General features: G+C 34.5%; 1 protein-coding gene across 2 annotated transcripts in view; it reads right to left on the reverse strand.

Moving 5' to 3' along the window:
* pik3cd (phosphatidylinositol-4,5-bisphosphate 3-kinase, catalytic subunit delta) overlaps positions 1-17804 on the reverse strand; it is a 56437-nt gene that overhangs the window by 16872 nt on the left and 21761 nt on the right. For both annotated transcript variants that reach the window (XM_087305412.2, NM_201199.1), the window contains 9 exon segments: positions 15315-15533; positions 8234-8330; positions 7903-8033; positions 7405-7455; positions 6504-6671; positions 4887-5008; positions 3299-3442; positions 3108-3207; positions 905-1083 (listed from right to left, as the gene is read on the reverse strand). In XM_087305412.2, coding sequence (XP_087161538.1) covers positions 905-1083; positions 3108-3207; positions 3299-3442; positions 4887-5008; positions 6504-6671; positions 7405-7455; positions 7903-8033; positions 8234-8330; positions 15315-15533 — 1211 coding nt within the window.

Consider the following 17804-nt stretch of genomic DNA (forward strand, 5'->3'; position numbering starts at 1 on the left):
TTTGCATATTGCTGTACACCCTGTGTGTATTAAGCAATGTGTAAGCGAGGTTAACAAATAACACGATCTGCACATATCCCTATATGCAACACATAATTTTTTTATTTCATTTTATTTAATTCTGTTATTATTATTATTATTAATTATTATTATTTTGCTTTTAAATTAAACAGTTAAACCAGTAATTATAATATTGCATAACCCTACATGCAACGCATTATTTATTATTATTATAATAATTATTGCTTTCAAACTAACCTGCTAAAGCTGTAATTAAGGCATCCCAGATGATAGACTTTCCATACATCCCTACATGCAATGCATTATTAGTTTTTAATTTTATTATTATTATTGTTATTATTTTTGCTTTTAAACTGAACTGTTAAACCAGTAATTATAATATTGCATCCCTACATGCAACACATTTTTTTATTTAATCATTGTTATTATTTTTATTATTATTATTTTGCTTTTAAATGTAACAATTAATTATAATATTGCATAAGCCAACATGCAACACATTATTTATTTATTTATTTATTTATTTATTTTTTTGCTTTCAAACTAAACTGTTAAAGCAGTAATTATAAAATTGAATGTCCCTACATTTTCTTTTTATTTTATTATTAATATTATTATTATTGTTATTATTATTGGTTTAAAACTAAAAACAGTATTTTTGCAGTAAAATTAAAGCAATAATTATTAGATGATAAATGATAATAAATACTGCATCTTACATGCAACACATTATTAATTTATATTTTATAATAAAATTATTATTATTATTATTAATTTTGCTTTCAAACTAAACTGTTAAAACTGTAAATATGACATCCCAGATGACAAACATTGTATATCCCTACAAGGGGCACATTTATAGAGAATAATAAGTCAATGGTACCAGAGTTCACACAGAATTATGCTTGGGCTAAGAGGGGAAACAACATCGGAGAGAGCTTCCATGTATGTCTCCTGTTTTATGCACACTTTCATATCCTCGGTAGTCTGTATCCTGGTTGCCTTCTGACTGGCCGACTTTACAAAGTCATTTAGAGCCTTCATCTTATTTAGAGCCTCGTTCTGAAAAAAAGACACAACAAACATAAGGGTGATTCTAGAACTGCAGGTACATTTCGCATCTCCAAGATCAAAAAAAGGTCATTAAAGTCTGCATGAACTGAAAGCTGCAACCATTTTTTTGTATTGTGCTGCAATTCCTAGAGAAACTGAATATAAATGAGAAAACGGTGGGTATGACTTGTTTTTTCCTACTGCAAACTGATTGGATGTTGTAAAGTAGGCATTTCATACAGAAAGATTAGGAAAAGGATTTTGGAAGAGATTTCTGTTTGTTGTAGAGATGAGTCAATCAGTTTTTTTGCCCTTGAGTTTGAGTTGATTTTGAGTATCTACCGATACCGAAACCCGATCCGATATTTCTATAATACATAAAAAAAGAATAAAGAGTGAAGAAAAGGTCCAGAATGTTCCTTATTCTCTTATTAACTCACCGTATTTTAACATCTAATTTAAATCTAAATACATCTAATACAAATACATCTAACATCTAAATACATCTAATACAAATACATCCAACATCTAAATACATCTGAATACAAATACATCTAACATCTAAATACAAATATATCTAACATCTACATACATCTAAATATAAATATATCTAACATCTAATTTAACTTCTATTCTAAAAAAATCTAATATAAAAACAAATAGCTCCTCAACTTAAAATACCCGGCAGCCATGTAAACAAAAAACAAATAAAAGTGCCACAGTGTTGGCAAAGCCAGTAATGTGCTTTTATGAACTGCACTCCTGACTCTTAGGCCCAATCCCAATTTTACCCCTTAGTCCTTCCCCTTACCAATTCTCTTTAGCTTAAAGGTGTTAAGGGGAAGGGCTAGATAACCCTTCAAACTGAGATTTTTCAGTACCACACTTGAAACCAAGGGGTACAAAAAATTCCCTGAATAAATCGTCTACAATAGCGTTTTGACTGAACACGGAAGTCAGGAGATGCACAAATTAGTATATTTGTCATTTTGATGAATATTTACAACAAACAAGCATATTTTTAATACATTCATAACCACGCTTGTGTTTTACCATCATGCTTTTAAAAAACACAAAAATAAAAATAAAAACGCTAAATTTTGCTAATAATAGCTTGAAAAACTCTTTTCTAATACCTGATTTATTTTATCTTTGCCATGATGACAGTAAATGATATTTGACTAGACATTTATCAAGACACTTCTATACAGCCTAAAGTGCCATAACTGGGTTAATTTGGTTAACTAGGCAGGATAGGGTAATTAGGCAAGTCATTGTATAATGATGGTTTGTTCTGTAGACTATCAGAAAAAAATAGATTAAATAGGCTAATAATTTTGACCTTAAAATGTTTTTTGAAAAATAAAAACTGCTTTTATTCTAGCCGAAATAAAACAAATTAGTAAGTAAGACTTTCTCCAGAAGAAAAAATATTATCAGACATACTGTGAAAATTTCCTTGCTAATGGAAATGTTAAGCATCATTTGGGAAATATTTAAAAGTGAAAAAAATGTATAAGTTTGGAACAACACGGCTGTAAGTAATTTGAAAAAAATGTTGATTTTTTTGCCTTTAACAGAGGTCAGCTACTCTATTTACAAGCATACGTGAAAACAGCTGCAAACTTTCAGCCACACAGAGAGTTCCTCTTCCTTCCAGTGGTCTGCTATTATTAAACATTCAAATGTAGAGCACAGTCACTGTGGAACTGCTGCTGCAAATAAGAAAAAACCCATTCCAGACCCCTGGGCTTATTTACTATATTTATACATGTACATTTAACATGCTTGAATGAACAAACACTGTTTCTTACCAGAAATGGCGCAAAACAAAGTGACATTTACCAGAACGAGTAACCAAAAAATGAGTCAAGTGCTAAGTTCGGGCAGTAAGTGTCAAAAAGGGCCACATGAGGCAAATACAAGCTTTAGCCGTTTACTTCAGGTTACTACAGACGATTCGCAGCAAACATATGCACAAAAACTTGAGGTGCTAAAATAACAAATTCACACAAGAAATAAGCACAACAAACCTGTTTCATCAAGCTCTTGATGTGAAAGATGCTCCCACGACAATAGGCCTCCAGAATCAGTCCAAATCTCAAGCTGACTGAGGGTACATGCATTTCTGACCTTTAGACAAAGCACAAAAAATAAAGCCTGTAAATGACACTGGAAGGAGTATGAAGGCATCACTGTAGTGCACTCAAAGATTTATTAATACCTGAGGTGCCAAAACAAGAAGTGACCTATTTTCTTGTTGGCCAGAGCTCGTTCGAGCAGGAAACTGGTCAAGTCGCAGTCCAGGTATGATTCGTATTTTAGAACCTGAACCAGCTGCAAGAGATACTGAAACAGCTTATCATCGCTGTTGAGAAAACAAAACAAATTCATGAGATGTAATTATGAAAATCTGTAATGAAATCACATTACATTTAAGCCATTTTTAATAAGCTGAATGTTGACAGCTATGAAACATGGATTCATTTACAACACGGCTGCAAATATAAAGAAATTATGAATATAATTAATGATTATCAATGATTGGTAACACACAGTTAATGGTAATTAATGTGCTTATTAACATGAACAAACAATGAACTATGCTTGCACAGCCCTTATTTATATATAAAAAAAATTATATTATTTTTAGGCCTTTTTTCACCTTTATTACATAGGGCAGTGGAGGAAAGACAGAAAAGCATTGGGAGCAGAGAGAGGGGAAGGATCGTCACAGGACTTCGAGCCGGGAATCAAACTCGGGTCACCGTGAGCACATTGGTGCTATATGACAGCGTGCAGTACCATTAGACTATTGGCACCAAATGCACAGCCTTTAAGCCTGGTTTACACTTCTGCGTCAAGTGACCGGCGTAACCCACGGCGCATGCAACACGCGTAGCTGTGCATTTATACTTCTGTGTGCTGTCTCTGTTGGTCTGCATTAACACTTCCGAAACGCTAGTTGGCAGTGAGGTGTAAATGTTCCTCTGTGTCGAGCTTCTTCGCTGCTGTTTTGCTTTTCCTGAACACTTCCGGGATGTACAAGTGGCTCAAACTCGCTCATTTTGAGGCAGGAACCGGTGGACGTGCAACAACTTTAACTATGAGGTAAACACAAAACAAAACTTTCCATCCGGAGCTCCTTCACGGGACTCCACACTTGTAAACAATCGCTCCATCAGGTTGCACCATTCACGCAGCTCTCGGTCCCGCCCAGACTCGTCAGCGATACCAAGCCGACCAATCACAGAGCTTGCGCTATGCGTCGTTGCGACGTGTAGTTAAATTTTTTGAGAGGTGCACGTCAGCGACGCCGACGGCCACGGCGAAGGGCTATGCGTCAGCGCCGTAGCATACGCCGGCGTTTGATGCAGGAGTATAAATCAGCCTTTATTGGTTAAACATTAGCTACTGCATTATTAAAATCAAACGCTGCGCTTGTTAACATTTAGCTAACATGAACTAAAAGAACAACTGTATTTCCATTAACCAACATCCTTTAATAAATGTGTTGTTCATGTTACGCTGACTAACATTAACTATGCCCTGTAGTATATTGTAATGAAATCATTTTATAATTAATTCTATGATTTTTATTAATATTTTTACTTATTTTACCCAAATGATTCTTTAAAATCTTTGTTTTTATTTTATTTTATATCTTTTCTATTTACATTTGCAAGGGCTTTTTGAATTTACAATAATTTGTGTGTTTTTTTTCATTCAAATTTGACATGCATGCATTCAGCGCAGACATCGCTATATATTTTTTTCCTTTTCAGTGTTATTTCGAGAGGCAGAGCACTCACGGCAGCTTCCTGAGGCAGCGGATGGTGAAGAAGCGGACATGAGGGTCTGGGAAACTGTAGTCTAGAAGTTCTAGAGCGTGTAGGGCTGGCAATTCTGGCCATTTCTGTAGCAAACCGACCATCTGTGAATAAAAAAAGGAAATGCGCTGAGTGGGAGTTTACAAGAGCCTCTCAATCCATGAAGCTTGAAAGAAAAGCATCGTGAGGAGAGGTAAGGATGTCTGAAAATGTTGAATAACCAATGCTGAAGCAGGACATTGAAACAATTTAACAAATTTGTCAGGGTTATCCTCGTTTATTTTTTTATATAGCAAATCGAGAAACAATTTGACAAAAATGGTGTCATTATATGTACCTTTACATTTCATCACTTTTAATTTTAAGCACTTTTCCTATTTATGATTAGCAACTTGAATCAGTCACAATCACCAGCGATCTACAACCTGAGATCGCTGGTAAACACTCCCTTTCACATGAACTACAAATCCACCATGGTATGGACAGCATATTCAGTCATGCACCACACACACACACACACACACACACACCTGCTCCAAGTCTCAAATGATTAGACTTTCACAGCTGAAGCTGCTCTAGGACTGATTCATGGACTATAAGTACTGCTCAAACACAAACACTGTGGCTGAGTCTTCTGTAACCAGTGGATGTGACACTGACAACAGGGGTGAGGATCCAAATGCAGGGTTTTATTGACAGGATGGTTAGGCAAGCAATGATCAACACAGGAGCAAACAGATGTATGAGGGCAATCCAGAGTCAAAGTCAAAATAGCAGGCAAATGGTCAGAAGGCAGGCAGCATACAGGAATAATCAAAAAGCAAAGGTTCAAAACACAGAAGGCAAGGCAAGGCAAGGAAAACACATTGTAATGTCACTAGAACAGATAACAAGACTCAGCAACAACTGTAAGTTCGTGTGCTGTATATATAGTGCAGTAATCAGTCCAAAAGCAGCTTCAGCTGTGAGTGTCTAATTTATGGTGACTAGGAGCAGGTGTGTGTGTGTGTGTGTGTGTGTGTGTGTGTTGCATGTGTGTGTGTGTGTGTGTGTGTGTGTGTGTGTGTGTGAGTGTGTTGCATGATTGGATCTGTAGTCCATAAACCGGCAGATTTGTAGTTCATGTGAATGTTTACCAGAGATCTCTGGTTGTTAGATTGCTGATGATCATGACTGAATCAATGCATTAAATTGTTGTCAGTGTTTTAACTTGATTTAAAATTTTCTTGCTGCTTTTAATTTTCAATTAAAACCAATGTACTGCACAAAGAGTAAACAGCACAAATAATAATGCATTATTAATTGTTATGTTATAATAATATAATTAATTATATTTATATTATTATGTATATTATATAATTTATATTAATATATTTAATTAGTAATGCATTATTAAGCTGAACACATTAATGCATTATTAATTGTTGTATTTATCATGATTATTGCATTAGTTCTTTAAAGAAGAAAACACAAACTATTTTTTATTAAAATTGTCAAAGAAGTGCTACATCAAATAGTTGTATCTTTTAAATTGTACTGTTTATACAATACACCTTGCATGAATTTATACTTTTGGATGGCTGAAATGTTTCATCTCACCTGAGCCACATCCTCATGTTTGTTCCACTTTGTGATGAGCAGGAGTTTGGGGAGGCTCTCTGGGTACTTCAGTCTCAGCTCCTCTCGCAGCTTCCACAACAGCTCCTTCTCATCCTCAAAGAACTCGGTGGAGTTTTTATTGTCCACAATCTCTTTCAGCTTCTGGTGCTACAACAATTCAATCCATCAACAAACCATTATTTTAGAAGCAAAGACCTTAATATATCTGCATGCTTTTAAGTTAAAGTCTGTGTGAAATTAACATTTATTTTGCTAGCACACATTGCTATTCTTCAGGTTAACAATTAATCTGTACAAGTTAATCCACTGAAAAAAATGGTTTTGGTAATCTTCAAAGTCTGACCATTTGAAGGGGTGGACCTTCTCTGATGAGCCACAGTATTCTTAAAACACACAGTTGGTTTGCTATGAGGGAATGATGTGCAAAAAGAAACCTCCGTCCCCTACTTAATATTCAGTTGAGTTATACCTTTTCAGGAAATTTATCTTGGACTCAAACAGCACATTTGACTTGAACTCAGATGGGATTTAAAAGACTTTAAAGGTAATTTACCATTTAAATTGAATTAATTCATTTTAACCATTTATTTTAAATGAATAATGGACATGGCACAATGCAACACAATAGCCCCAGACTGTAATCATTCTGTTTCTCCAAACATATAGCTAAGAGTTTTTAATAAACACATGCAAACATGCACTTCATTTTTTCATCCCATCTGCTCTATCTGTTTTATGCAATTAAGCTGCATGTGTTATGTTAATGACATCCATGCCTAATCTATATTAATATGGTATACCAATTTAAAGGATTGTCTATTATTAAATGACTATTCATATTTCCTTGAAATCCCTATTCTGAATGCATGTTATTTCTCACCTCTTCTTTTGTAGCAATGACCTTTTCACCATTGGGACCCAGTTCATTTAGCTGAAAATAATAAGATGACAATAACTGGGCATTAATATATACAGTTAAAACCAGTAAATACAGTAGAAGGCAAAACACAGTTGAAAGCAAAAAAAATGTAACTGCTTGTGAATTTTAAGTGGTTTATCAGAGCACAGAAATGTTCACAGTCATTCATAAAAAATTGTTTTCCTCATTTATTTTTTGTTTGGCTGAAATAAAAGTTCTTTTTCTAAGGTCAGTATTTTTAGCTCCTTTATCATTTTTTTTTTTGATCATGGTAAAGACAAAATAAATTAGATATTACAGATTATTACATTATTAAAACTGTATATGTTTTTAAAAAAAGCGTTAAAAATATTCTCTCCATTAAACATCATTTGGGAAATACAAAAAATGTTTTAAAATATCACAGAAGGGCTAATAATTGTGCTCGTAAGACTACTGAAGACAACAACAGAAATGCACCTTTTCGATTGGTGGATAGTACAAGGGGTGTGGCCTGATGTTGGGAAAGCGAATTAGGAGGCCAGCCGTGCTGTCGATGTTTGGATTTTTCTCCACAGTGCCCATAGGATTCAACAAATCGCCTTTATCGTCTGAAAATAAAACAACAGGCCTGTTAAAAGCTCATTTTAGTTCCCTTATTTTCTTAAGAAATAACTAAATATAACCATTCAATATAAGGGAACTACACTCCTACATCTATATATTGCAGAATCCCTAAATATCAGCAAATATCAGCAAAGGTCAAGCCAAAAGAAGCAGCTGTGAATAGCAGGAGTTTCTTGTGAATCACCTGGGACCGATGGCCACGTGGACAGGGAGAATTCTCCTGTCTTCAGCTGATCTTTGTAGTCAAACACCATCGTGTTCACCCAGGCCAAAGGACAGTCCTGTGGAAAGAGGGATCATTTAAGGTTTATTAACCTTGCTGACACGACACTCACTTCACACAATCGTCATCTCATGTGGGAGAGGTGACACTGCCATATAAAAACAGCACCCTGCGCCAGTGCTTCAGGTGTAGGAGGTGATAATTTAACTGTCTAACCAAATGATCACGCACCGCAGCAGTGATTTCCAATACACTCATAAAACCAATCTAACGTTTCCTGTGTACGACATTAAATGCAGTCCAGTTTTTTTAAACAGTTTTTTAACCAATTCGTGCTTAAAACAATACTGCCTGCAACTATGCTAACACCTATTCATTGTACATATCGTTGTACACATCATTGCCAATTTTACATTGTCCTGTTCTTTTGGGAGTATGTTGTTGTATGTTGTAGTATTTTGCACTGTCTGTATTTTGCACTGTCGTTGTATTTGCTCTGCACGCTCTGGAGCCAGCACCTAAGCTTTTCACTCATCATAGCACACATGCTACTGATGATGTGACAATAAAAGTGATTTGAGTGATTTGATTTGAGTTATCAGGTTAAGGGGCTCCTTTTATGCTGAGAGACAAACATTTCTGCAATCACGGAGGGATTTTTAGAAGAGATGTTTGTGAAATAAGCCATACGATTTTATTCCAGTATAGTTTACAAATAATTTGGAAAAAATATTCAATTGAACTTAAACGGTTAATGTATTTAAAAATCTAATAAATAAATAACTTTCTGCAAATATCTGCCCACTTTAAGAAGACTTAACTAAAATGCTTTAATTCCCCTGTATATCAATTCATTGCTGCTTAAAAATACAAGTTAACAGTTAGGGGTGTTAATCTACACTGGTCTCACGTTTCAATTCGGTTACGGTTCAGTTCAATTTCGATATCACGGTGCACTGACAATGCTTTCCATACACAATAAAATGTTTTTCTTCACAACAAAAGCAGTCAGATAACAGTACCTTTAATTTCACCTGCTCAAAGAAAACACCCTTTTTACATCTTTCAAAAAAAATACATGCATTTTAAACACATGCACAGAAGACAACATGCAGCATTTATAGCAAATAAATAAATGGAAATATTATTCCGTTTGCTTTTTAAACGCTGTCGACCTTGTTCTTACATCTCTATGATTGGTCATCAAGATATTTCATCATGGATATTTTTTGCTATTTCTGCGCAGAATATTGTGAAAAATCTGTGTATTTAAGGGGAATGATTTTGAGTGTGTCGTAACTAAAAACTGTATATTTTGACTTAATATATTAAATAAAAAATAATACATTTTTTACTTTTATTTAATGATTACCATCCAAATACTTTTACATCCATTTATTTGGTAAACAAAGTAATCTCTCATATAATATATCTACAATATTTCCACTAAATGACAGAAAATATTACTTTACAAACTGTGCGTCAGTACATAATAACCGAATTGTCCAAGTCTGCATCGTGGTGCATTAAGGAAGCAATTATTATAAATATAAAAGTAAATAATGATAAATGCCTTCAAAACATTTTAGAAAAACTTTTTTTTTTAATTTAAAAACATTTTTTTTTTGTTTAAAACATTTTATAATTCATGAAAAGTATTATATTATATTATTATTATCATTACTTTATTTTTTAATAAATATTACTCCTCACTGACACAATTGCAAAGTAAATATACTGTATTTACGGTATATGACGGCATGATAGATATCTAGATTACAAAATTGTTGAATTCTTTAAGTTTTACCAAATTTAAAGCAATAAAATTGAAAACAAATATAATGTCCCAAAACAACAATATACGTAAACATACTATCTGAAGCATGATTCTAACTAATTATTTTTACTAAATAATAGCAAGCAATACATAAATGAAATATAATTATCACATAACTTTAAAAAATGTAATAAATGCTAACAATTTACTGGTAAACTAGTCAAATATAGACTTCCGCCAGAACTAATGTGGTGTGAGAATAACAGGACGAGTCATTTTATTCCTCTTCAAGTCTCACACACATGGACTTCTTCTCTAGTTCTCTGAAAGTGAAGTAACACTGAAAGCAGAACTGGACGCGTTAACGTTGAGCCACAGCAGCCCACCATACTCACACTCTTTTTCTCTCACACACACAGCCACACATATACACACACACACAAACACACACACACACAAACACACACACACACACACACACACACACACACACACACACACACACACACACACATACACACACACACACACAAACACACACACATAAAAACACAAACACACACAAACACAAACACAAACAAACACACACACACACACACACACACACACACACACAAACACATGTTTGTTTGTCCTATCTTACTGAGGAGATTGCATAGACTTCCATTCTTCTTGTATCAGGTTAATTATATCTTACAGCCCAAAACCCTACCCTTAAATATTACTCTCACAGTAATAAAACATGCCCTGCCCAATTTCTAAGACTATTTAATTAGTGTGGACTAGTAAGACGTCATCAATTAGTGGGTTATTTTGATTTACCATTACAAATAAAGGACATTTGATCGCTCACATATATAGCTAAACCTGTACACTCACACAAGAGCGCGCACACACACACACAATTTGACAGCTCTGTCCTAACGTTTCACTCGTATTAAGCAGACAATGGGCCACAACATCCTGTTTAGAGGGTCAAAAGATTATTGCATCATATTACCTATACAAACAATAGCTCTTTCCATACAAAGTTGTGAATTTAAAAAATAAAAGCGTCCATCCTGTGTGTTCAAGAAAATAAAAATCAATATGTCCTGGAAAGCCAGCATGTATGCTTATAAATAATGAAAATCATTGTTTCTGCAAGCTAAGAAACAACTTTATCTCTTTTATTATTATTTTTATTATTAATAATGATAATAATAATAATTCATTTATTTATTTTCTTTTTGACTTAGTCCCTTTATTAATCAGGGGTCGCCACAGCGGAATGAACCGGATGCCCTTACAGTTGCAACCCAACACTGGGAAACACCTATACACTTTTGCATTCACACACATACACTACAGCCAATTTAGCTTTTTCAATTCACCTATAGCACATCTTTTGCTGTGGGGGAAAAATGAGCACCCGGAAGAAACCCACACAAACACATGCAAACTCCACACAGAAATTCCAAACTGACCCAGCCGGGGTGCGAACCTGTGACAGAAGCGACAGCTTCTTGCTAATCGGTTGCGTACTTTGTCATGAATATACCCCTGTAATGCATTCTGCAGTCCTTTTTTGTCTGGCTTGTTTAGAAATCTCACCTGTTCGACAAAACTGACTAATAATCTCCCTTGGGAATGTCTGACACCAGCGCATGCATATTATAATAGACGTGCCTGGCAAGAAAGCTTGACAGGCGTAATAACACTAAGTAGGGCGGGGCTTAGCGAAGGGTCAATTTAACTTAAAGGTGCAGTAGGTAATTGTCTTCAGAAACATTTTTTGTTGTGCTGGTTAAAAGTCTCTTAATATTGCAATGGTGACTAAAGTAAATGATCGAAATGTATTCATATATATTTTTATATTCTGGGTAAGGCATAAAACTAAAAAATTTTCATCCAATTAAATACTGTCAGGCTGACATCTCTCATAATTTTGATAAGTAGCTCAAACTGTCTGTTAACAAATGTAGATTTGTACAACGACGTATCTCTGTTCAGATCTGCCATTAGTGTGTGCACGCCTGCATGAGAACCGTCCATTCACATGCACATGAGACAATCACAGTCAGAGTAAAATCAAATCCTAAATCAATATTGGAATTACGTTTGCACGCTGGAGGAAGGACGACACCATGGAAGAAGTTTATACAGGTAATGTTACGTTCTAAAACTCTTTTTAAAAAGCTGATGTAGATTGTGTTGTTACAAATGGTTTATAAGCAGAGAAGTGTTGTTCAGCCACTGAAATCCTCCGACGAAAGTTGGATGTGACTTTTTAATTTTATAAGGGACCTTTACAGCACTAATAATGTAGATTTTTATTTAGTTTAACAACAAAGCACAAGTTAACAGCGATATTCCGCCTAGCCTGCCGTACTGAGCTAAAGTTGGTTTAATATTCACAGTGGGTCATTTCTGAACAATGACAACCTGTCATCGGCGGCGTGCAGGAATTACACTTATTATTACTAAGCCATACTTGCATGCTATTTTAGAGCGAATATTCAAAGTAGCATGGTTCCTATGTTGTTTATCATGCTACTTTGAATATTCGCTCTAAAATAGCATGCAAGTATGGCTTAGTAATAAGTGTAATTCCTGCACGCCGCCGGCCAATCACTAACTACATTTCTAACTGGCAAATGACATGATCTAGTGAGTTGTCTGCTGTCATGTCACGGTGTGCGCGTTCGTGATTTCAGAAGGGGTGGCTTTGGATGACAGGGGAAGGACTGTGTTCCAAACAAATAAGCTAACTGGTTAGCATTTTGGCAGACCACCTACTGCACCTTTAATCCTAATAAACAGAGACTGGGAGCATGTCAAAAGTATGGACACACAACAAACAGGCTGTACGGTGGCCATAAATTGTTAAAACATCTCTCAAACACTTGCTACCAATGCAAATATTTTAAATATTATAAATATTCATAAATATTAAGATTAAATACTAAATATTAATAATATTGTAAATGTTTATAAAACTTTTTTTATCAAAGTTTCAGAGGCAGTGTGTAAATGTGGTTTCCACTGATATTTCTGAAAATGATTGTGTAACATCTAGGAAGTAGCTATACAAAATTTGTTTGAGGATAGACTTACGCTCAGATGTTTGCAGAAGTAATAAATCAAGATTCAGATGGTGTGTGTGATGAGATCGGTTCACTAGTTAGCCTAGTAGTTATCTATTCAAAACTTTCAGCTGAGGCGAAAGCTGTTTTGATGAGAATCATGGACTTTATTCGGTAAAAGAGTTTCCATCTCCTAATAAAAAGAGAGGTATTTCACATATGCAGTTGAAGTCAAAATTACTAGTTCCCATTTAAAAAAAAAATTTCTTTAAATATTTCCCAAATTATGTTTAACAGAGCAAGGAAATTTTCACAGTGTGTCTGATAATATTTTTTCTTCTAGAGAAAGTCTGATTTGTTTTATTTCGACTACAATAAAAGCAGTTTTTAATTCTTTAAAAGCCATTTTAAGGTCCAAATTATTAGCCCCTTAAGCTATTTATTTTCGATAATCTACAGAACAAATCGTTATACAATGACTTGCCCATTTACCCTGTACTGTCTAGTTAACCTAATTACCCTACTTAAGCCTTTAAATATGACTTTAAAAGTATAGAAGTGTCTTGAAAAATATCTAGTAAAATATAATGTACCGTCTTCATGGCAAAGAAATCAGTTATTAGAAATGAGTTATTAAAAGTATTATGTTTAGAAATGTGTTGAAAATAAAAACTCTCCGTAAACAGAAATTTGGGGGCGAAAATAAACAAAGGGGTTAATAATTCTGATTTCAACTATATATGGAATGTTCTTCCAGTTAACTAACACAGCAACTTTAGAATACCTAAAATGCTCCTGGGAGGAAGATTTAGGTGTTGAAATTACGGATGAGCAAAGGGAGATACTCCCCAAAAGATCATACCTCACAGATCATCTGTATGTGCAAGGCATGGCCTCATACAATAAAATATTAAAGTAATATATTGTTTACATTGGTCCAAATAAAAACATATAAGATATTTCCAGAAGTAGACCCTGCATGTAATCATTGTGGGCTAGAACTGGCATCACTGGCATAGATATGTTTTGGAGCTGCCCAAAATTATTATCTTACTGGGAAATTTTTCTAACATTTTCAAAAATAGGTCAAAAGCTGATAGATCCAGATCCCTGTACACTGCAAAAAAATATTCAAAGATGATTCTTTGGATTTACAAAAAAAAAAAATTAAGTCTTTGTAAAAAAATTTATTAGAACTGAATTTAAACAAACAAATCAAGTTGAATATTACTAAATTTAATTTGTTTAAATTCAACATGTATAAATTGCTTGCAAAAAGTTTGCTAAAAAATGTTCAGTGTATAGCAGTTATAAGCATTACTGATTTTGACATAGCTAAAAACAATACAGGTGGTTCATTCTGCTGTGGCGACCCCAGATTAATAAAGAGACTCAGCCGAAAAGAAAATGAATAAATGAAAAACAATACAGAACAAAACATAGTTCCATTTGTCTGTCTACTAGCATGAAGGTTAATATTATTACACTGGAAACAGAAAGCTGCTCCTACATGTATACAGCTAATGAGGGATGTGATGAAACATTTGGAGAAAATCACATTCTCTCTTAAAAAAAGACAAATCCTATCAAATCTGGCAACCTTTCATAGATTATTTTAAAAATATAAATTCTGCAAGAAATAGTTAAATTGAAGAAGATTAGACTAATTAGATTAAAACAGAAGGGTTTTGTTTTTATTTATTAATTTTTATTTATTTATTTATTTTATTATTATTTGTTTCCTTTTTGTAATTGTTTTTATTGCATGAATCTACTATCTCTATACTTCTGAATTAATTGTTTTTACTCTGCATGTTTTATTATCAATTGTTGTGTGAATGTTTCTTGGACCAAATTTGTAAGCCGTTGTGTCTGAATGTCTAAAAAACAATGAAGAAAGTAAAAAGTTAAAATGTGCATTTATTTTAGCAGGTTCAAATTTTATCTGACTCAACTGAGCACATACCGTTATTAAGAAATTTATTTTTTAAATATGATACCATAACATGTGCATAAAGCAGTTGAAGGAAACATAGCTGATGATTTGCATGCTTGTTTGGCTTAAAAACATCATTGAATGCATAATTGTTTGGCATTCAGGCATATCAAATACTTGACGTGCAGCATCAGATATGCGTCTCTTCACTCATCAGTCAGTGTGTTGGTTGCTTTCTGTTACTATTAATGCACATAAACATACCGCTCTTTTGTTTTTCTTTTTGGTTGGTCGCTTCTTGGTCTTCTCAATGACGCCGTAGAGGGCGAAGCAGAGGCGGCTCATACGGGGCAGGTCGCTCACACTGATGTCGAACACTAGCTTCTGGTCCCATACGGGGTCAAAGCAAACACTGACTTCATTGCTGGTCACCACTTTACACAGGAGTTCACTGCCGTGAAAGAGGCCCGCCTGGACCACCAGCTGAGAGGAACATAAACCAAATGAATTACAAATCTGCTATAAAGAGCGCAGTTTGAAGAAGAGGGAACTTACTTTCAGTTTTCTGGAAATAAAAGAAGGTATGAATGAATACAGCGAGTTATGAGGAAGTAAAAACTCGTTACACAGAAGCGGCTCTCAGTGTTTCTAGCAGCGGTTTCATTTGTTTGAATCAAAACAAGTTAAAAATAGGGCTGCAGGATTTTGGAAAAAACAATGGAATATTTTATTTTTCTGCAATGCATATTGCGATATTGAGTATAATTTCATCAAATGAAATGAATGACTCTATTTGGAATGAAGTCATAATTTTAGATTTATTGGTATGCTTTTGCAGGCGAGTGCATCTCCGTTTTCTGGAAGTCTGGCAGCATTCAGGCAAAAATGTAATGATCAAATGTGGAGTAGCACTTTTTTCAATAGACGGATGAATGGATGGATGAATGGAACGATACATAGAACATAAGAACGATAGAACGATAGAACAATAGATAGACAGACACACAGATAGACATAGATAGACAGACAGACCCAGACAGACAGACAGACAGACAGACAGACAGACAGACAGACAGACAGACAGACAGACAGACAGACAGACAGACAGACAGACAGACAGACAGACAGACAGACAGACAGACAGACAGACAGATAGATAGATAGATAGATAGATAGATAGATAGATAGATAGATAGATAGATAGATAGATAGATAGATAGATAGATAGATAGATAGATAGATAGAAAAAATGATAGAATGATAGTCAGACAGATGGATAGATGCATAGATAGACAGATAAAAATAAAGCATCAATAAAACTATTACAGCTTTAACTTGTGTTGTTTTTTTTCTGAGCATTAGACGATTCTTATTTTGTTCAATGTTTTTTTTTTCATGAGACTGTCATACATTTATCATAATGTACAGTGGAAGCCCACCAAAATGTTTTGGGTAGACAATAGTTTACATGACTAAAACACTTGAAAGAATGACGTGGCATGGTCATTGTGCAAGCAAGTGGTCACATCGGTTTTAGTGACGGAAGTTAGCAGATTTTTAGGCTCTGTGTAATATCACTGCGCCTGCTATAGCCATGCAAAGTTTGTTTATTATGATACCGGTATGAGAATTTAGTTCCTAGCCATACTGGCCATCAAAAAAGCATCTTTTTATTTTTCATCTCTTTATTTTTTTTAGTACACAATAAAACTACAGAAGAGTTAGAGGGCACCTATGAGGAAAATCATGTTTTGTAAGCTGTTTAAACAGAACCGTGTGCAGGTTTAGTTATACAAAAGATAATGTGTCTCTTTTATAAAATTTCCTACGTTAAAATGGGATCCAAATCCCTCCCATTTTGAGGATGACCGCAACGTGACGTACTGTAGGAGTTTTGCCTACCGAATCGATTAACAGCCGCGTATTAACATGTCTTCGTAGTAACACATATAACCATGTCAACAAGACAGGACATGCGCAAAGAAACTGAGATTAAAAGATTTGTTGAGCTCGTGGTGATCATCGATCATCATCAAATGTGATCAAGAATGAGTTTAATAGTGAATGTGTGTAATGAATTACAGTGATTTTGCAGTCTTTATCGTCACAGCCGCATGTCGGCACAATTATAAAATAAGACGCTTCAATCCCATTTTGTGGACGTCAAATTAGGTTTATTTTGTACATTAATATAATGGATATCCATACAGCAGTGGATATTAACATGTATCGTGTCAAATTTCCTATGCAAAAACACAGCTTGTGTGTCCGCTGTGTGTGTGTGTGCATGAACAATATTGTGTGTGACTAATCAAAAGGCTTGAATTAACTCCACAACAAATACATCAAATAATCATTGGGAAGGTTCTTACTGTAGTATTTCTCACAAACTTTACGTGAGATCTGCTTCCTTCGTGTCTGTCACTGTGCTGTTTATCTGACGCAGCTGAAGCGGAAATTGATGCACACTCTGTCAGGCATGTGGGAACGGTGAAAAACTAGCATTAAAGGCAAAGGCCACAAAAACAGCTACAAGATGCTCAGAGTTTCTTAAATTAAATTTTAAAAAACTTGTGAAAGGTATAATAAATAATCTGAGCTGAACCTTTTTTAGAAACACAAAAGACTTTTCTTAAATCTTGAAATGAGGGTAAAATAGGTGCCCTTTAAATAGGAAAATTATTAAAACAATTTGGTCATTTTTGAGCAAGATGCTAATGGTATAATCCGACTTACTGATCTATGCTAAGACTT

The sequence above is a fragment of the Danio rerio genome, chromosome 23 (genome assembly GCF_052040795.2).
Source record: "Danio rerio strain M-AB ecotype USA chromosome 23, GRCz13ab, whole genome shotgun sequence".
Taxonomy (NCBI): domain Eukaryota; kingdom Metazoa; phylum Chordata; class Actinopteri; order Cypriniformes; family Danionidae; genus Danio; species Danio rerio.